Source organism: Glycine soja, chromosome 1, assembly GCF_004193775.1.
Source record: "Glycine soja cultivar W05 chromosome 1, ASM419377v2, whole genome shotgun sequence".
In the NCBI taxonomy this organism is placed as follows: Eukaryota; Viridiplantae; Streptophyta; class Magnoliopsida; order Fabales; family Fabaceae; genus Glycine; species Glycine soja.
The window spans coordinates 977,927-998,530 of NC_041002.1; the positions used below are offsets into that span (position 1 = coordinate 977,927).

General features: G+C 32.6%; 3 protein-coding genes across 4 annotated transcripts; 2 read left to right on the forward strand and 1 right to left on the reverse strand.

Moving 5' to 3' along the window:
* The first annotated feature begins 2,869 nt into the window (after positions 1-2,869).
* Positions 2,870-6,833, forward strand: LOC114407849. Its single transcript, XM_028371125.1, has 2 exons — positions 2,870-3,535; positions 5,258-6,833. Exons 1-2 carry the CDS (start codon positions 3,189-3,191, stop codon positions 6,522-6,524), a joined length of 1,614 nt encoding a protein of 537 aa, XP_028226926.1. The 5' UTR covers positions 2,870-3,188; the 3' UTR covers positions 6,525-6,833.
* A 3,107-nt stretch (positions 6,834-9,940) lies between these two features.
* On the forward strand, positions 9,941-13,636 carry LOC114407858. Its single transcript, XM_028371137.1, has 4 exons — positions 9,941-10,265; positions 10,419-10,516; positions 10,634-10,718; positions 13,230-13,636. Exons 1-4 carry the CDS (start codon positions 10,068-10,070, stop codon positions 13,317-13,319), a joined length of 471 nt encoding a protein of 156 aa, XP_028226938.1. The 5' UTR covers positions 9,941-10,067; the 3' UTR covers positions 13,320-13,636.
* A 1,854-nt stretch (positions 13,637-15,490) lies between these two features.
* LOC114407869 (plastidal glycolate/glycerate translocator 1, chloroplastic-like) lies at positions 15,491-19,773 on the reverse strand. Of its 2 annotated transcripts, none has more exons than XM_028371153.1 (7): positions 19,250-19,773; positions 18,615-18,873; positions 17,904-18,022; positions 17,225-17,334; positions 16,432-16,609; positions 16,108-16,237; positions 15,491-15,878 (listed from the first exon to the last, which is right to left on the reverse strand). In XM_028371153.1, the coding sequence occupies exons 1-7, from the start codon at positions 19,671-19,673 to the stop codon at positions 15,728-15,730; spliced, it is 1,371 nt and encodes a 456-aa protein (XP_028226954.1). In that variant the 5' UTR covers positions 19,674-19,773; the 3' UTR covers positions 15,491-15,727. The 2 variants fall into 2 exon arrangements, with proteins under 2 accessions (XP_028226954.1, XP_028226949.1); XM_028371148.1 differs by having other exon boundaries at positions 17,904-18,019; positions 18,612-18,873; positions 19,250-19,767.
* Between the last annotated feature and the right edge of the window lie 831 nt (positions 19,774-20,604).

Below are 20,604 nucleotides of genomic sequence, written 5' to 3' on the forward strand. Positions count from 1 at the left end.
TAAGGGAGTTGAAAATATTATAAAAATGAGTTGTGTCCAATTAAGTTCTAAATAATAAAAAAATCATTATAGGATGATACACTCACCTTTTTATCTTGTATTTAAAAAATATTTGTGAAAATATTTTAAGAATCTCAATATCTTTTTTAGATTTTCTTGTACGATTATAGTTTGCTATCATAACTCAACTTCTAGGGTTGAACAACAAACAAATTCAAAGAGCTTTCTTATTATGAGTTGAAAATAACTTTATATATATTATAATTTTTTGTTAGACTCTACTTATCTTCTGATCGAATTTTGGATTAGTCAAAATCCTTTTTTCATGATGAATGGGAGGGTTAAAACAAAAAAATGATTGTTTTCTATACCTTCATGTTTATGTTGACATTAGAGCTTTTCTATGTCGTCACTACCATCATCATTTTTATCATTATTGTTATTATTGTCACCACAACTATATCACTTATCATCACCATTGTCATTATTATTGTTATTACCCATATTCATTATATTTAGATAATTAATTTGATTTGTAATATGATAATTAATATAAAAAATGACATTAAAGTTGATTTCACATTATTTTGTTTATATTATATTCATTATCCATCAAATAATATACAATAAAAAATTATCTATAACGTGAGCATTGTCTTGTATTATATTGTACCTTAGGCGTATAAAATGGCAACCTTATACATAGTTTAAACGTTTGTCCTTTAGATGTTTGGTAGGAAGTAAAGAAATAAATAAAAATATGGTGTATAAAAATAGAAAAATAAATAAAAATAGGTGAGAAATAAATGTATTTGGTTTAAAAGAAATAAAAAATAGACAAATAATTTATTAAAAATAGATAAAAATAGAATAAAAATTATTTCTGAACCTCATACAATAAATTTTTCTTAGGTCTTATTTCTTTTCTACCAAATATATTTACTTTTTTTATTTTCACTTTATTTTTTTTACTCTATGTCTCTTTCACTAAACGAAGGCTTAATATTGAATATTTTTTCTTGGGGCAATCTTCATTAATATCCCTTATAATTTATGGCCAGACTTTGTGATTGAGTTTCGTAAAAGTTTATTTTTCTTTTTTTGTTTGTTACATGAGTTTCGTAAAAGTTACTAAGCCGTGTACAAGTCAAAACACTTTAATCCAGTAAGTATATAAGCCAGGTTATTAATTTGACCGTTTGATGAGAAATCTGTAGGGTACATAACATGGATATTTCCACCGCTTAAATGTCAGTTACTCAGTTTAGTTTATTCATAAAGTACGGAACAAGCAACACGACAACACGCAAGTGTATAAAGTTAATTCAAAATTTATTGAATGTATACATAATTAAATTATTCAAATGATTTAAGACAAATTATTAATATGGTTGAAGTTAAAGATTGAATTATTTGAATGATATTAAATTTTAATTATTAACATAAATAATTATTTATTATATTTTTTATTGATAAATGTTAATTGTTAATTTTATTAGTTTTTGTTAGTGGAGAGATTTAAATTTATAATTTTATTAATTTTTTTATTAGATTTTATTTATCTTTTAATTGAACATTAAATTAGTTATAATCACTGTTTCCTAATGAATTTGAGAATTAAGAAAAAAAATACATAATTAAATTAATTTTAACCATATTGTACATTTAAACGTGTGCTACGATGTGTGAATTTAATTTTAAATAATAAACCAACAAACATACAAACATGGTGGTATTTAACTACTATTATTATATAGACGTTGCTAGAAATTAAAATAGATTTTGCTGCAAGCACGCACCTAGTGTGACTTGTTAAATTATATATGTAACTCGAGAGTATCTCAATACTTGTATTGTAACTTTTCTCAAGGTGACAGAATCTAACAAGGTAAAAGACATCACAACATTTATTTTTAATTTGCAACGAACAAACCTGTTGCCGCTGGTTGAGCATCCAATAACCAATATGTCCAAATAACAATAACATGCAGTATGCAGCTCATATATTTATGGGTTACATCAATTATTCGAAAAAGTTAGAAGAAAAAAATACATTTTCATTTTTCCTGAGTAATGCCGTTCGTATATGCTTTGGATTACACCATAGTATAGATAAAAGTTATTACCATCGCATGACATCATCGACAAATAATTTTATTTATTAAAAATACTATTTGAGATTTAATCTCAGGCTCATACATATAGAAAAATGTAAAAATAAAAGAAGATAACTGTTATATTATATTTTTTTCATAAATAAAAATTTAATTGAATTAGATATTGAGAGTTCATCTGAATTTAAATAGGTTTCAAAAAAATTTCTTATACTATACTTAACTCATATAATTTCACTTGTAATTAAGCAAAGCATTGATATAATCTGAAAGATAATAAAAATGTCGTGGATTAGTATAGAATAAAAAAATCCTTGAGAGAGCATGAACAACTTAATTTACTTATCTACAGGCTAAATTCACATATGAACTTGTAATGAGTCTGAGCTTATTGTTACAGGCAGCTAAGATTTCACCTAGTTTATTACTATTGTTGATGCTGGAATGAAGCCAATCATGCACATGCTTACAAGTAGGTTTCAAGATTTAAATGATTGTTACAAAGATACTTACATAATATAATGTAATTATTCATTTTAACAACATATACAAACTCGTGTTCGTATAAAAAAAAGTTTTGACATACTCTTATAAGATTTTAATTAGTTGTATACTATTACCAACTGGACCAGCTTTGGACCAATTAGTGTCCTTCTTAAATGAAATTTATAAATAGCAATCCTTTCCACACCCAAAAACTGAGCACTGTAGCGACGTTTCCTTCTTTCGTAACGTCTCAGTGTGGCGATATTTTTTATTATCAATTCCCAAGAGACAAAATAAAGTAAGGGTAGCAAAATTATAGTAATATATACTATACTACACACTTTCACTAAAACAAGGCCGTTTCACGCCCTAGAAAGTTTCATTAGCCCCAGCTGTGTACAGTTGCACACCAAACAAACAAAACCAAACCAAACCCAACCCACCCTTTAGATATTCCCTAGTGTCACCTTTGTGTTAAACTTCCAACTCCACTCTTTTTTTTCTTCTTCCTCTTTCCTCAGCCATTACTCTCTCTCTGACACCTACCTGTGTCTCTTCATTATTTTTCTTCTGCCTTCAAACAAAGTGATGAAAGAGGTGACGGTTGAAGCTGAAGGAGGAGCACCAGGAGTGGTGCAAGAGGGTGGAAAAGGAACCACGGTTAGGCCAGACATACACAACAGTGCCATGAAAATTTTGAGGGCTAGAGAGCCTTATAATGGGTACACTGAGGAAGTGGGAGAGAAGCCCTCAGGGTTTGAGGTTATGGGGTGGTACCTTTATGAGTTTTGCTTCTACTTTGTTCAAACTGTGCTTGTTCCTGTTGTGTTCCCTCTCATTATCAGTCAGCTACAGCCTCTCCCTGCTGCAGATTCACTTCAGGAATGGAACAAAAACCACCCAACCAAGCACTGCTCACAAAAGGAATTTCATCTGTAAGTCGTCTAAGTCCACATTCTCATTTTTTATTTTTTTGCTAATTATTTTCAACATCTTCAAGGTTCTTTTGTTTTTAACTAGTAATAGCGCCACTAACTACCATTTTTTAAGGGGAAAAAAATTGGTTACTGTGTGTTTTTTCTTCTGTGGTCTTGATCCAGACTAGTTTACATGTTTTGGCGTTTTGGGTGTTGCAATTTTTTTTTGGAAAGGTTGTTATAGTGGACTAGTGGCCATGGATGGTATTATGAGAGTTGATTAAGTAGGGGAAAAAAAGGGTTTTTGTGGTTTTAAAAACTAGGCAGCGTGACAAACTGAGCATAGGGTTCCATTATTTTTAACTTTTTTTATTGAGAAAAAAAATAATATTTTTGAGCCGTTTGGTTCCACTATAGTTCGCCATCATGAAAAGCCGTGTCCTTTGTGGCTTTCTTACAATTCTACTTTACTCTTACTCTACTCAAGAGTTAAGATTCCTTTTTCAAAGCAACTTCATTTACCCATCGGACATCAACCCTATTTATTAACTATGTTTCCATGTCGACCTTTGATGTACAACACAAAAACAAACCATAGCCATGCCCTTGTATTCTTGGCCAAAACAAGAGAGAGAAAGAGAGAGAGTAAAAATCTATGCTTTTCCTCCTCGGGAGTATCAAAATGTTTGTCGGACTCTCCCAAAAGTCATCAGTCACCTTTTAAACTTTTAAGATATACATGATATTATCCACAACAACGGTAAAATTATGCATTGTATGTCGGGTTACTCCACTTAACTATATTTTATTAACTTCTAAAAAACACTATTTACACTCGTCACTTCTTTACATCGAAGATCTGTAGTATTATACATACATTATAGTAACAAATTTCACATTAAAAATAAGAGTATAATATAAGAAAGTATGCACCTTTAATAACGCGTAAACGTGAATTCTTTTTTGGCTTTTGAAGCGTTGAGCCAACCGTTAAGCAAAATATTCAAATTTAACTCAAGTCATTGTCGGTAGTTAGCTTATTTTGGTTATGATATGATAGCCAGTTTAACGACAATTCAGAGTGCCGACAGCATGAAACTGTTTCTATACTTTATTATCCATTCATGTTTGTAATTTTTTTTTTTTCTAAACAAAAGTGCTTGCACTAAGAATTAAGGGATTTTTTCTTCGTGTACAATACACAAATCAAACACAGCCTTAATGTACTCACTGCAGGATTACTATATAACTACAGGAACTAAACAAAGATACAGTATTCACTATGCAAATAGTCCTCTCCATGTGCATTTGCATGTTCCCAAAGTTCCAATTAAAACCATGGCAGCATTCCCATAAACAGCAAGCAGTTTATGTGTGCATGAGCATGATATTTTGTGCCAACATATTAAGACAACATTTGAACAAATAGTTATGCTACTAGTAGTTACTACTAATTTAAAGAATAAATAGATTATCCACTTTCTGTATAAGGTGTTTTTCTTCCTTATGTCAACATATTAAGACAACATTTGGTCGAACAATGATGCTACTAGTTAATTTAAAGAATCTAATGCCAGATTGTCATGCATGATAAGTTTGTTGACAATTATCTGAAAAGTTCTATCAATGACCATTTTTTATTAGTTGACACTGAAGGTGCATTGAAAATTAAAGTGTAATCTAAATTAAAATTAAAACATGTAGTAACAAAGTTGAGATGTGTGGTGGAATCAATTGCAGGTATAGCAAACTGACAAATCACACCATAAGAACCAGTGGTGCATCAAACTTCTCTGCTCTGGAGTGGACATCAATTGCTTGGGCCACAGGACTAGCCCTGGCTGCTCCAATCCTTGGCTTCATTTCCTTCCACCTTGATGGCCACTTCCCAAAGCTCATCACAGCAGCAGCCACAGGCATTGGAGTGTTCTTCTGCCTTCCTGCAGGCTTCTTCAAGGTCACAGCCATCTTCATTCCCTACATTGCCGGCATTGTCGCGGCCAGCACGGTGGCCAGCGCTGCTCACACCCACCACCTAGGCCTCATGATCCGCTGCTTCACAGGACCAACCCTAAAAAGAAGCGAATTCTCCATCAGGCAAGCAGTCTCCAGCAGGCTCTCCCTCCATGCCACGGCGGCTGGATGCCTCGGAGCAGCCTTAATTTCATCATTCACATACCATATGCTCCGGGAACTCAACTACAACGACCGCGACGTGATGAGTCTCTGGGTTGTTTCAATCTTCAGTGGCCTAATTTGGCTTGTTGGGGTTTTGCACATTGTCACAGCCATAGGAAGAACCACTGATTCCATCTCATTCTCCTCAAGGCTCCACCCTTTCTCCATCTTCAAGTACCCTCATGCAATTGGAGGCCTTGCAGGGGTTTTCCTCTCCTCATTCACCACCATGTCAATTTTCACTGGAGGAGTTATTTTCATAGTGGGACAACTCTGCATTAAGCCACTGCACTTGCTCTATCTCTGGCTAACCTACTTCCTTTTTCCTCTTGTTTCTTTGTCACTGCTACAACCCTTGTTGCACGTGATCAAGATGAATTCTGTGAAGATGCAAATTGTGGGGTTTCTTTTGTCACTCTTGTCATCAGGGTTTGGATTCTACTACGGCCACAGTCACTGGAAATGGGGCCACTTGGTGCTATTTGGTGCAGTTCAAAGCACAGCCACAGGGATTTTATACGCTTTTGGAAGGCTCTTGGTGTTGGACTGTGCTCCCTCTGGCAAAGAAGGTGCGTTCTCCATTTGGTATGCTTGGATGAGAGCTGCAGGGCTGTGCGTGGGGTTCACGGTGGGGTCGGTCGCGCCGGGACGAGTTAGGACCTCGTTTGGAGTTGCGTTTTGCACTGCCATTGCTGGAATTGTGGTACTGCTTTTCGGGAACATCAGTGATGTTGGTGGTGCTGTTGCTGCGGGGCACGTTAGAGATGAATGCGAGAGAAGTTCGGCTGTGCTGCCTGGCTTGGATTCTAAGGAATCTGCACGCGTTTGAATAATGGAAACTGGAAAATGAAGAAGATTATTATTGTTGTTGTCTTGTGGGTCATATGATTCTTTGCAAAATGATGTTAATGCATGCAAGAGTAGTATTATAAGGTTTCTTTTTATGATTGATTTTTAGATGTATTCTGGTAGTTAGTTTTACTGTTGTTGTGCATGCATATGATGTTTGGTCTCTGTTGAGGATTTGGGTGCTGCTGCTGCTGGCTTGTGTAACTGTCTTAGTATTTTGTCATATTTGTTTCTCTTATACATCATTTCTGCCTATAAATCTACGTGCGTGCTCATGCAAATTGCCTAATTTTATTATATGCTTCATTCGTGACATTTAAATATTTTTTAGGTTCAAATATACCATTGTTAAACGGGTTGGTGTACGAGGGAATATCAAAACTTGAGGAGAATGAAATAAAACTCTTATGATTAAAGATTAGATACAATAAAACTATAAAGAGTTAAAGTTTTATCTTGTAAGATTATAAGGAATAAATATTAAACATACGGGGCATTTCATAGAGGAATTTTAAGATGAAGTTAAATACTTAAATGTAGTACGAAATATTAAGAAAAAAAACTTTCAGAAATTTACATCTTCGTGACTTTTTCTTAACTGCGTTTTCTAATAAAATATTCTCATGGGGTGCTCCTAAGGCGAGAAAGTTTTAGCCTAAATATTTTTAGAAATTTTTTAAACATATCAAAATCATTATAAAATTTTTAGTATTATGATTATGATTCCTATAACATGATTGCTTAGAAAGATAACTTTTAATACTATAAAAAAGATTTTACCTAGATGTACATTAATTAATCATGTGAGGATTGTTAGTAACATATTTTTTGGTAGTTGTCTAGCAAGAAACTAAAAGAACTTTAGTATGCAGTACATTATCTAACACATTTTTTTAAATACATTATTTATTACTATTGATTAAACATTTTTTAAAATATAAAATTACAAGTTTATTTCATTAAATAATTAGTAACATTCATATTATTTCATCACGAGTCTCAATAAATTTTAGTAAAAGAAAAATGTGATTGACAAAGTATCATGTTAATAATAAATATCTTAATTAATTATGCGAACTTTAGGTATGATAAACCATAGAAAGTTAAATATATACTACTATGTGTGAATGATAAATTATTTATTTTAGAGTTTAATAATTTTCATACCATTGTAAAGTTTTTAAGCTACAACTAATAAAAAAATTCTTTTAAATATAATTTTAAAAGTAACTATTACAAAAATTAATAGATTTATCATACATAATAATTTATAAATACTAAGGAATTTAATTGAATTGGTTGAATAAAATACTTGAGTTATTTTAAATTTTTTATATCTATTTTTAATTCACACGGATATAAAAAACATAATAATCAATAGTTAAATGATAATAAAAAAATTTACATTTGGAGTATATTTTTTTGGATACAGACATTAGAGTATATTTTAATTAAATTAATATTGAAAAGTACTTTTGATTTATTATTCAATTATACTCTCTCCAGTCTCCTCTGCTAGTCTGCTACTTTGGAAGAGCGAGGGCCCTTATATTCAACGTCTTTGACGAGAAGCAATAATTCTCTGCAAAATCTGCAACTGAATTCCGAAAACCATCACTTTTTAAATCCTGCTCACAAAAATCTGTTGTTAAGTGCATCCGGCAAAATTCATAAATGATAAAAAATACTCTTGACTTACTTTTTATGGATCAACCTAATCCGTAAGAGAATTCTGGATCAACTTAATCCGTAAGAAACTTTCGGATTATCTTGATCCGAAAGTTTCTTACAGATCAAGTTGATTCGGAATTCTCTTACGCATCAAGTTGATCCGTAAGAGTGAGACGCTAACTTTCGGATCAAGTTGATCCATAATATTCTTCCGATCAACTTGATCCGTAATTGTTTATTACAAATTTAAAATATAATTTATACATTTAAAGATATTTATTTTATTAATTATAATATAATTAAATATATTTATTTATTTTAATAATTATAATATATTTATAAATATTGATTTATTATAAATAATTAATTTTATATAAAATAACATTTATTGCATACGATGATATTATAATATATTTTTTTAGATGATATTAAAATACTTACTGAGTCCCATTATAATTATTATTTAAGGTTATTTTATATATATTAATAAAAATTAGTAAATAGATAAAAGATAATAATAATCTTATAAAATTAATATTATCATCATTAATTTATTTTTTATTTTTATAATTGATCATTTCAGTAATATTATAAATATATTAAAAAGTTAAATACTAACTATTTTAGGATACATTTTTTTACATGATCATTAGTATAAGAGGAAAAATAGTAATTATAAGAAAATTTAAAAATATTAGTACGTTATATAAAATAAGGATCTTAGATAACGAATGATTTCTCATTTTCCTTTTCCTTAGGTAGGTGAGTTAGGTGAAGCAATGATTTCCCATTTTCCTTTTTCTCTCAAGGATCAACTATTGATCAAGTTTTAGGGATTTGTCCTAATCATGTTACTTTTGAACTTAATTTGCTGAGGTTGTCTGGGCGTTTGAATCAGTTTTTCGATACCACATTCAGTTCTAAGTGGCAATTACATAAAAGACAATTACATATTCGCATTAAATCAAATTGAAATAGTAGATATTATCCAAAATAACACTATTTATCAAATATTTAGCATACATTCAGAGGTGATTTTAATAATCAAAATTCCTAATTTCAAAAAAAGCACACAATGTATCAAATATTTGGCAATTTTTAAATTAAAATGAAGTTGTGAGTTTTACAGATCAGGTGATCCGTAAAACTCATAGCAACTTTCAGATAGCGGTTTACGCCATCGCCGGCAACACTGGTGGAAAAAGAAAAGGTTCACGGCGCTTACTCGATTGTGGACGGTGACAAAGCTCCCTCGACGATGGACAGCAGCGTTGCTCTTTGCGGAAGCCTCCAAAAATGCACCACGACACCTTCCTTCTAATCACGACAACAATGGCGGCAATGGCGACAATCTCCTCAACCAAGAAGAAGAAGAAATACTCTGAGATTGACTTAGGAGGCGAAGAAGAAGAAGAAGAATGAAGAAGAAGCAGAAACGCGAAGAAGAAGCATAAAGGTTCGAGGAAGAAGAAGCAGAATCTCGGGGCGGGAGAGAGAGAGGCGAGGGTTATTTTTTTAAAAAAGTACTGAGGGGTATTATGGCCTTTTCACAACAAGTGCTGGGTGCACCAACAAAACTGCTGGGTGCACCTAGCAGCACTCAAGAACCTACTTTCTTTTGGTGTGACGCCATGGGCGGGCTACGTAGTCCAACATATTGGGCTTCACTAACAAAGCCCAATTATCCCACATCTTCATCTCAACATGAAACTCAGAAAATAGAATTGCCAAAAAAAAGAAGAAAAACTCAACCCCCAAATTGAAGGGGAAAAAAAAGAAGAAAAAAGCACTTTAGGAAACGCAGGTTTTGGTTCGATTGTTTTGTGCAGAGTGCAAAATCAGTGAAACCACCATGCTTCGTAGCTTGACGAAACTTCGTTGTTTCGCCGCCGTTCAATCACGCCAAGTTCTATCACCTCCCTCTTCTCGCCGTCTCCTCCACCACTCGCCGCCGCCGCAACCGCTTCACTCCGCTTCCAATTTCCGCATTTCTCGTCCTTCCTTCATTTCCTCCTCATGGCCTCTCCACGCATCTCATCCTTCCCCTTCCGTAAGTCCTTCTTATACTGCTGCGTTTGGACTCTGAAAAATATTAAAGCATTTTGATTTTGAACTTTTAAAAAAAAAACAAAGTTGATGTTAATATTCTGAGGTTGTTATTCGGATCGTGATTGTGATAGCAGCTTAAATTTGTTGTATATAGTTGGTTCAAGTGCGACATGCTTCGTCCAAGGAGAGAAAGCGAAAGCCGGTGCCTCCAACCGTTTCCAAGGTTAAGAAAACCAAAATGAAATCTTATTCGTAAGTTTCGTCTTCACTCATTACTCCTATAACCTTTCAGTGTGTGTGTGGATTTTTTTTTTTTTTTTTTTGTGTGTTTGTACTGTGGAGTAAGTAGTTTTACTATTGGTGGAGCAGGTCTTTCAAGTCCAGATTCAGAACAATGAATGATGGGAACATCAGGCGCTGGAAGGAGGGCAAGCGTCACAATGCTCATCTCAAGGTTCATTTTTTTTTTTTCTCTTTATTCCACCTCATAAGGTTTTATGATTTTTTGATTCTGACCCTGTTTCGAAAAACTCCTTAATAAGTAAGTGTTTATAGGAGAAGGAAATAAGGAGGTACAATGAGTTAAACTTCTCTTACAAGTTAAAATTAACTTGCACACTAAAACTTCTATAGAAGCTCTTTGATGCAAATTTTTGAGGTGCATAAGGTATTTTTATCTTATGAAGGAAGTTTAATTCTTTTTTTTTTCCTCCTGTAAGTGCTTTTTGAGAAATTTATCTAAACAAACTCAATGTAATGGTTTGTTGAGATGTGAGTTTCTTGGGGGGGTTTATCTAGAATCCTTGATTATTCTATTGTTCTTTCATTGTGAAACTGTGAATTGCCAAATAAATCACATCATACTCATTGCCAAAATTTCCATCTCAATGCATGAGGTGCAAATAAATGACCAAAGCCCATTTTGACAAAGTTATTGACTCAATTATATTCACAGTGAACAGCTGATGTCCTTCCTAAGCATGTTTCCTGTAGGCTGTAGCATTTGTAGTACACATTACATTCTGAAGTCCTTAAAATAAATAGGCCAAACACATAACAGGAAATAGTGGCTAATTTCTTTCAGAGGAGTGAAATTGTTTTGGAAAATGGAAATTGTAATAGTTGTAGTACTAATGACTAGATTATGATTTGGATTTCATCATTTTCAGAAAATAGAGCAACCTGTGTTTCCCCAGGATGCACAGTTGTGAAAATTGACTGGATGATGAGGCAATAATTATGGTATGCTTGTATATAAGGTATTAGCAAACATTTGAAAATGCAAAATAGTCGTGCAGTCCTGTAAGTGGCACTGGAATTTGTCATGGGTGTATGCTCTATAGATCAATCCAGCATGATTTCACTTGACATTGCCCTTGTTTTGGGTTTGTGCTATGATGGATGTTGTTGTATGCTATGCATAACATGTTTCCTTTTATGTCATCATAGCTGTTGGGCCAGTTGGCAACTGGCACCCTTCTCTAGGCTCACCATTACGAGGGACTGCTATCAGCTTCCTCATGCAGTCTTTTTCTCCACAATATGGTTACTTGATATAGATACTGACATGTTTGTGGGCCATTGCCTCATGGTCATGGGTTTCTGCAATAGTAATTGTTAACTCCCCCATCAGCTGTCTGCTGTGAAAATAACAATGGTATGAGATGTTGCAGTACAAAATGCTCACAAAATGTTATGGAAATATTTTCAGTCAGGTTCTATTGTAGTACAGCTTGTATTGTGTGTTAAGAAAATTTTATAATCATAATGTCGCAGAGAGAGCATTTTGTGGTAAAATTGTTTTCATGTAAAATTAAGCAAACCAAACATCTTTGAAGCCTAGCTCAATAATATTCCTAATTAGACTAAAATTTGGTGGGCTAAAAATTTAAGTAAATGTGGATAAAAATTTGTCTGTATAAATAAATAAGAGATAATAAAAAATTATATATATGATTTTTTGGTTCTAAACTAATTTGAGGATTTTCAAAGCAAAAAGATAGAAGTCAACCTTGTTATTCAATTCATACAAAACTCTAGTAGTTTAAGATCGCAAGGTATACAAGAACTGATGAGATTAATTCTTGTGAAAAGGAGTATTTGTAATTTGTCCACTTGTAAATATGCATCACCTTTTACATGTCTATTGAGCAATATATAAATTTCATTATATTTAATTTTAAAAAAAAAATTAACCTATCTAGTAACTACTTCAAATTCTTTTGCATAGTTCCTGTTAATTAGAACTTAGAACTATATACTAATTACTAAGTTCAAAATAATATCTTCATAAGAACAATGTATGGAACACTTCATTTGAACACAATTTATTGCTCTTGACTCTGCCTGGTCTAGACTTTAGATCAGTGTGAGTGTGTAATAAAAGTAGGAAAAAGATTGGAGTTATCTTCTTTCTCATTAGCTAGCATATAGAGAAGTCAATGGGTGAATTTCTAATTCTTATCTATATTTGCTGGTTGATAAATGTCAATGGGCGAATTCAGGATACACTGTGCAATCTATTCAAAATGCATAGCAGTGGCAACAAAAAATACTCGTATGTATATCTGTAATACGGAATTTGTACTTAGTGGGAGCATTTGGCTCTCCAATTCACTCCATATGGATGCCCATGCTTCCAGAATAAGAATCCTAGTATTGTAACTGTAAATAATTGTCTTAATAGTTTGGCTAGTTTGGGTCCGATATACCAAAGGCCAATTTATATCAATGTTATAAACTGAAGACAAGGGATTGAATTTGAACAAGTTAAAATCTTTAAAATCAATTACAAGACCATCACGGTTACCTAGCAAGCAAAAGAGGGGTGGGGGCAGGGACCAAACAGTTAACTTTGCTTCTCTTAAATTCTCTCTCATTACAGCATATTTGAATAGCCTTTTTAATTGTATGAATTATATCTCTACTGTCCTTAAAATTGATGAATTTCTGGTATCTACTGCAGTCAAAGAAATCAAAACGTAGGTTGAGGAAACCTGGTATTGTCCCAGTGGCTTATGCCAAAGTAATGAAGAAGCTCAATTTTTCTGCTTAGACATTGTAAGTTGTTGCTGGCTACAGCATGAAAGAGGATCGATCAGGATATGCATATTAACTCTGATCATTTGTTCATTTTCACATTTTAGAATCTGTAGAACGAGCAAATTACCGAGCAATTTCTTATTTGTTTGTTTGAAACAGTTAGAATTGATAATATTTGGAGGTCATGCCTATTCAAAGTGGCATGTTTTAGTGGACAACGTGTGCAATATTGTTAACATCCCGTGGCTGATTGATCCTTTCTTGTGATACATTGGATTTGTCTTCAGTTTTGATAAAATGTCGGAGTAATAAGGGATTAATTAAGCCTAAGGCCAGAATATCTCTATTTCGTGTTTATATTAGCGTTTCAATTAAACTGTGTTTCGGCTGAAAAAGGCTATTTTTATATAAACATAAAGCAGAAACAAAATTCACGTAATTAGCTATTTTAGTCCCTTAAAAGACCAATTGTTTTTTTTCTTCTAAAAAATTAATCTAAAAGTAAATAAGCGTGTATTCACTCTTAATTTTTACAAAGTTAATTTACGCCTTGTACCAATTGTATAAGGATAGTTTTAATATTTAGTATGAGGAGATATTTAAGCCAAAGTAATATTATTTTAAAATATAGGAAATGGAGCAATAAGTTTTTTTTATTAAAAAATAAATCAATCGTGTGATGTATTGGAGGATTTTTTCTTTAACTATTAATTTTGGGTTTATTGTTCCCAAAAATTTATGTTCATCAACTAACTTACCAAAAAGTTATTGTAATTTTTAATTATTCATTTACTTTCCAAATTTTACTTTCTTTTCTCTAATAAGATTTTGGTAGCAACTTTCATACAAAATCTTGACGACCAAAAATTTATGAAGTTTTCAATACTTATTTAGCAACTTTAATGGTAAAGCCAATTAATTAAAAATAGCGAAATTACAAAATCAAACTAAAAATGAAACAGGGATGCATTGGATATATAAATTAATACAACAAATGTCAATTGAAGAACATGAGTTAAATGTAAATCTCTATATCTTGTGATTGTGCAAAAGGTAGGGCTTGGAGTAGAAAAATGCGGTGGAAGTGGCGTGGATGAGTATAATTTTCATTAGTTAGTGTAAACATTCATAATAGGTCTCTTGAAATACAAATTAACAACAATATCATTTTGAAGTATTTGAACATTCATGATAGTTAGTGTAAACATTCATTATAATCCTTTTCAATTGATGATATAACTCCAATCTCTCTTGAAATACATTTGAACACAAAAAATTATTAATTTTAATTATAAAACTTTCCATTCTATTGAAGTTATAGTAACATGAACAATTAAAAATATTTTATAAGTTATCCATATTTTTAGAAAAGAATTTAACTTTTTCTACAATATTTAATATTTCAAGTTATGTTTTAATCTATCTTCCAAAACAAATAAAAATTTGGTTTATTTTTTATACTTGTAATATCTTTTAAGGTTTATTGCTTCTGAATGTAATTTTTAATTTTCAATTTTTTGTATATATAATTAAAAAAATGAGGCCCCATTAACTTGAAGAATGCCGGGAAAATGTAAAAACTTAGTTCATCAAGTTGGTTCATCAATACAATCATGGCCGGATCTTGACCCAAAAATAAATAAATCATGGCCGGACAAGTACAGTATCTATTTGATGTATTTAAAATGTTACATGAATTTCAGAGAGAGAGAGAGAGAGAGAGAGAGAGAGAGAGAGAGAGAGAGAGAGAGAGAGAGAGAGAGAGAGATTTTACATGAAATTACTTTATGTTGAACTAACCGATCTTTCCAAAAAGCAGACCATGATGCCAAAGCCAAATAATTGAGTGAGATTATCTAGGTGGGTTGGGTCTTGGTCTGGAACTCTTGACTTCAAGAAAGCCCTTATTATTCTTACCCTTATTCGTTAAGTTCACACCCGTACCTTTTTTTTATTGATTTTTTTGACAAAAAATTCTTTGACAGAAGCTTCGGCCTTATGAATAAAATTAATTACTGGGCTTGCAGTAGTATTACGTAGAAAATATGCTTTAATATTTACAGTTTGAAAAAAGAATAATTTAAATTTTAGGAACTTTTGTTATATTTCAAATTTTTATGTAGTTTAGATAAGATAACTATGTTATACTTATCATCTATACTTGAGTTATCAGTTTGAATATTAGCAAGCTGTTAGTATTTAAGTTTTGTGTTGCACTTAAACTCTATATAAAGAGCTTATGAATAAAAACAATAAGTTCCTCCGCATGATACATCTCTTCTTTCACTATTATTTTTTCTAAGAAAAGCATCTTATTACTTCCTCCTATACAACAAATGGTGCTACTAAATCTCAGGTTCTTACTATCAATCTACACTTTAATGTCCTGAAAACGCGAGATGGATGGAAGTACCCACAATTTCAGCCAATTACTGCAAGCAAACTTTGTCTGACTACTGGAATTGAGCAAAGTATAGATCCAAATATCCCAGTCAGACCATAAGCAATGGCACAAAATGGAAGAGCCTCAGGTTCCTTGGCAGATAAAGCTGCTGTTCCGAGCCCGTGGCAACTGTATAAATTGATCCAAGAGGAAGCAAAAATAAGCATATATGCTTCAAGAAGAAAATAGTTTATCTACCTTAATGACATGTTTCCTACATACTATTTCTTCATCTCCAAACTAGAACTCAGCTAAATTTGACAGTGCACATTCAGAAGCACTGTCAATGACCACTAACTATGATGGTAATTGAAAATTGGACTGCAGAATGAATGGTTCTATGAATTACAGAATATACCTAGATGCGGTTGCTATTCCACGAGCAATTGGATCACGAAGACGGAGTTTATCTAGTGTTGCTTGCACAAAATTTGCTCCAACTAAACCAGTTACTACAACTGCAGCTGCTGTGACAGATGCATTGGCACCTGCAGACATGGCAAAATTTCAAAGATGAAATTGTTTATCTTCTGCTTTGGAAGGAGGCATGGTAGGACTTAAAAGTTAAAACAAACTAGAATTTCAGACTAAGTAGCCTTTAGATTTATTGCATTAGCTCCAATTTAGATTTTCTGTATACATAATGAGTGTGATAAATGGCCATGCAAAACATGATGTTTACCTTCAAAAAAGGACACAATGCTGAGAGCCAACGCCACTGTTATACATCTGGGTAGAATGGATACAGTTAAAGATGGCTCTAAAGCAACTAGACGTCCAACAAGAGCAGTTGAGTATAATGAGAATAAGGTAGAAATTATGACAGAGGTGAAAATCTCAGCTGCATGCCTTTTTACAAGCTGAAAACAGTAGATAAATCATTAATACTTAAATGGAATTTAGCCATTAAATGTTGATTAAAAGATGAGAAAGACAAGTAACAAAGCATGTTTCATATTGGGGACTTTGGCTACATATCATGCTCATGAATGACAATCAACATATTTGGTGCACAGAAATAAAAGATACATAGTTCGATGTTCTAATTTGAATCCATATATGTTCAAGTCAGATCAAACTCTACAAAGTCATTTGCAAATAACTATATAAAGGTCTTATCTAAATTGCCAAGAAGGAAAATAAGGAACAGATAAAAAAGAACTCATTATCATTAATCCAGCCACAGTATTTTCATTCTTTTTTTTAGGGGTGGGGCCAAATTGGGAGAAATAGCTATTGGCATGAAAAACATTTACAAATAACTTACTGAACAGCTATTGCACATTGTTAATTATTCAGAACACAGTAATAGCATATCAAGAATGGGCCAGCAATAAGGTTGATGATAACTTGCCTAAATTTGTCAAAAACAAAAAAACAGCCTGTAACGAAAGAAAATATTGCTTTTATTTGCTTTACTTTTTTTGCTGCAGTATAGGATTCATGAAGTAACAATTACAAATCTAGATGGTTACCTTTCTTTGTTTGAACATAGAGAAGGCAAATGAGAGAATAACAGATCCCAAAAATCCCATTAGAATGTCACCGGCTCCAGGATCAGATGATGAGTTTGTAAGGTAATATCCTGTGATTGTCAACAGAAGAATCAACAAAATTATATCAAGGCTAAGTCATTACACAGATGTTAATGTCTGTCAATTGATAAATTTGCACAACACTCAGCTAAATAAGAGGGCAAACCTTTTAGTGTCACAATTTTACATTAATGTTGTTATCAGGCCACAAATCAAACCAAATAAGGTGAGCTTAACTGAAGATTAACAATACATAAGTCATGATGTTTTGGATAACTCGTTGTCATACTAAGGTTTAAGTAATGATTAATCACATTTGAATTTGGAATGGGAAAACACTTCAAATGCTTATAGTAACTCATAAGATATCTCTAGTCAGAATATAAATTTCTATTTCCTTGTAAAGTTTGCAACCAAAGAACAACTTAGTGCTCATTTGGTTTACCAGTGCAAGTGCCTCAAATTATGTTTGAGCAGAAGGAAGATTTTTCCATTGAGAAAACTTGCCTCGTAACTGCTCAATTTTAGCTTTTGCAATCATGAATATTAATATCTTTAACAAACCAGCTCTAATACAATATAGTAAGTTTCACATTTAACTTCAAATTATAATTTATACCTAGAACAGGATCAAGCCCTGACTTGGAAAGAAACCCAAAAACAACTGCTGTTACTTCTGCAGATGCCGCACAGAAAATTATTGGGTGGAGGACCTTCTTCACGCTTGATGGCAATCTGAAAACGAAATAGTAAGAAAAGGCAATACTACAATGATCTCATCAAATGCTAATATCATGTTCCATGAGAATTGTTACGGTGTAGGACACGGAATATGATTTGTCTCGTGCAGCTTAGGATAGAATGAGAGAATTAGAGAGAGATCTTAGAGATCGAGTGTAGTTAAGTGTGAATGTCTGAATCCCCTTAATGTGGTTACAAAATACCAATTTATAGTGTTGCTCTCGTGGCTCTAATGGCCAAGTGGCTTATTACAAGTGTTTGCATTGAGGTTCTATTTTGAGGGTTGTCCTAAACTTATTGTAAGCCTATCACAAGTTGGTTCCTGCTAAGACATATTTGACTTGTGTCACCATTGAGCTTGTCGCCGGCTTGTTATCCTTAAGTCAGCCAATATGCATTAAGTTGTGTGTCACATCTCCATGACGTATAAAGTTGATATTTATCCTAGTACAAGAATATTACACTTTTTCCCTCCATACCAATCTTAAACAAAAAAAGAAAAAGTAAATTGTCCCCAGAACAAGCCATCTAAACATTCATTTTCAATGTGTATATGCACTATGCAGTGATGAAAAGGAACCTTTACCCAGAACCAATCATGTAGCCTAACACCGTGGAAGCAAGCAAGAATGGAAGATACGTTCTGGCTCGTGTCCCCAGTGCTGTTGGGTAAACTAATGAAGCAACAAAAGATATAAGGAAAATCCCAGTCCATGCCCACAATTCAATGGAAGAAAATGGAGAGGGCTTCTCCATAGGCTCAGCATCTATCAACTCTGTCTTCACAGCTTTCCTTACTCCAATAGCTGTCATACCAGTCACACAAAGTGTAGCCAGCCATCCTCCAACTGAACAGCACAAGATTAACCAGTCTCAACTCAAATCATGGAATTGGAACAAACAGTTAGGCCCTATTTGGATAAATTTCTCCATAGATCCTTGTAGAAAAAGAAAATAAGAAGGTAAAATGAATGGAAGCTCTCTCCTTTAACTTATCCAAAAGCTAAGATGCATAACTTGAAGATAAATTTCTCCATAAATCCTTGTACTCAATTCATTTTGCCTTGTTATTTTCTTTTCTATAAGTACTCACAGAGAAATTTATGCAAACATAACCTTAATTACACATACACACAGACACTATCATCGTCATCATAGAGTGTTCGAAACATCATCATCATGATCATAACTCGTAAGAATAAGAGCTTGTCCAGTAATCTATACCTACAATAAAGCAAATTTTGATGGCAGAAGAAGGGGGAATATCTTTAAGAGAAAGGGGCAGCACAACCAAATAGGGAACATAGAACAAAGGGAGCCATCTCTGAATGAACATAATCCCTGGTTCAAAAAACTTCATCAAAGCCACAGCAGCAGAAGGTATAGCACAATCAAGAATAATCAAAACAGAGAAAATACAGAACATCCCAAACAGAGCACTTGGGAACTCAATCGAAGCTGCTACGAAGGCTTTCTTCAAGAGAAAGTCAATGGCCAGAATGAGTCCTAGTGAAACAACCCAATGTAGCACCCCAAATACTTGAAGACGCAAAGTTTGAATCACAGACCCAGTGGAAGTGTCCCCAGTTTGGGATTCAAGTAGTTCTGTGCAAAGTTCTTCACTTTTGCAACTTTTCGAGGTACCCATTTGCTAACAACTATGAGTTGTGAGCCCGATACCTCGGATAAGTGTAACTTTTACGTGTTGAGTGTGCAAAAGGATTGTTTTTTTTTTTTTTTTTTTTCCCATAAGGATCGAAGAAGGACTATGATTCATGATTGAGAACAGAAAAAGACAAAATTCAAAGAATGTGGACAAGTTTCAGCCATGAAAACTGAAAGTTGATTTCCGTTGTATGGACACATAAATACTCAAATAATAATTGATTGTTTGGTACTTTTACCTCACAGAATCACGTTGAATTACATGGTTAAATTTAATAGTATAAGTTTGGTTTAATAATTGATTTAGGATCTAGAGAAACAGTTGTAGATAAATTTTGTGTGGAGTCAAATTTTATGCTGAGTTTTCTATTAACTTAATTTTATAATAAAAATATTTATACATGAATCACAATATTTCAAAATCAATTTTATTCATAATTAATTTTGATCATATTTATCCAAATATGCACTTAGTTTTCGAAAGGATTTTTTTTATAGGAGTTTTCGAAAGGATTTATAAGACGTGTATTTTCATTTTTCACGACGTGTATATTAGGTTTCACTTTTGGAATCAATTGAATCCACGTGTTGGTGTTAGAGTAGCTTTCACGTATTTATTAGATTAGACGCAAGATTAACATAGCGTGTAGTATGACTCGCATGCTATTATTCCTCTTGTTTAATTATTGGATCCGTGAGTATTTATTATTATGTATTTTAATATATATGTTAATTTTAATGCTACAATATGTAATATTAAGATTAGTATATTATATTAATAAATGATCTAAATATATGTAGTACATAAGATAGATATTTATTTTTATATAAACTAAAATTTATAATAAATAAATATTTTTTAGTTTGGAACACCTGTTCCTAAGTTTGTCTTGTTATACTTATAATTGAGTGAA

What these genes read in the sequence shown, in the direction of transcription:
- LOC114407849 (XM_028371125.1), top strand. Translation starts at nt 3,189, where the DNA reads ATGAAAGAGGTGACGGTTGAAGCTGAAGGAGGAGCACCAGGAGTGGTG. An exon ending in TCACAAAAGGAATTTCATCT is followed by an intron (nt 3,536 to 5,257) that starts GTAAGTCGTCTA and finishes AATCAATTGCAG; the next exon opens with GTATAGCAAACTGACAAATC.
- LOC114407858 (XM_028371137.1), top strand. Translation starts at nt 10,068, where the DNA reads ATGCTTCGTAGCTTGACGAAACTTCGTTGTTTCGCCGCCGTTCAATCA. An exon ending in ACCAAAATGAAATCTTATTC is followed by an intron (nt 10,517 to 10,633) that starts GTAAGTTTCGTC and finishes TTGGTGGAGCAG; the next exon opens with GTCTTTCAAGTCCAGATTCA. An exon ending in GTCACAATGCTCATCTCAAG is followed by an intron (nt 10,719 to 13,229) that starts GTTCATTTTTTT and finishes TATCTACTGCAG; the next exon opens with TCAAAGAAATCAAAACGTAG.
- LOC114407869 (XM_028371153.1), bottom strand. Translation starts at nt 19,673, where the DNA reads ATGGGTACCTCGAAAAGTTGCAAAAGTGAAGAACTTTGCACAGAACTA. An exon ending in CAAAATTTGCTTTATTGTAG is followed by an intron (nt 18,874 to 19,249) that starts GTATAGATTACT and finishes TGTGCTGTTCAG; the next exon opens with TTGGAGGATGGCTGGCTACA. An exon ending in GGAATAGCAACCGCATCTAG is followed by an intron (nt 15,879 to 16,107) that starts GTATATTCTGTA and finishes CAATTTATACAG; the next exon opens with TTGCCACGGGCTCGGAACAG.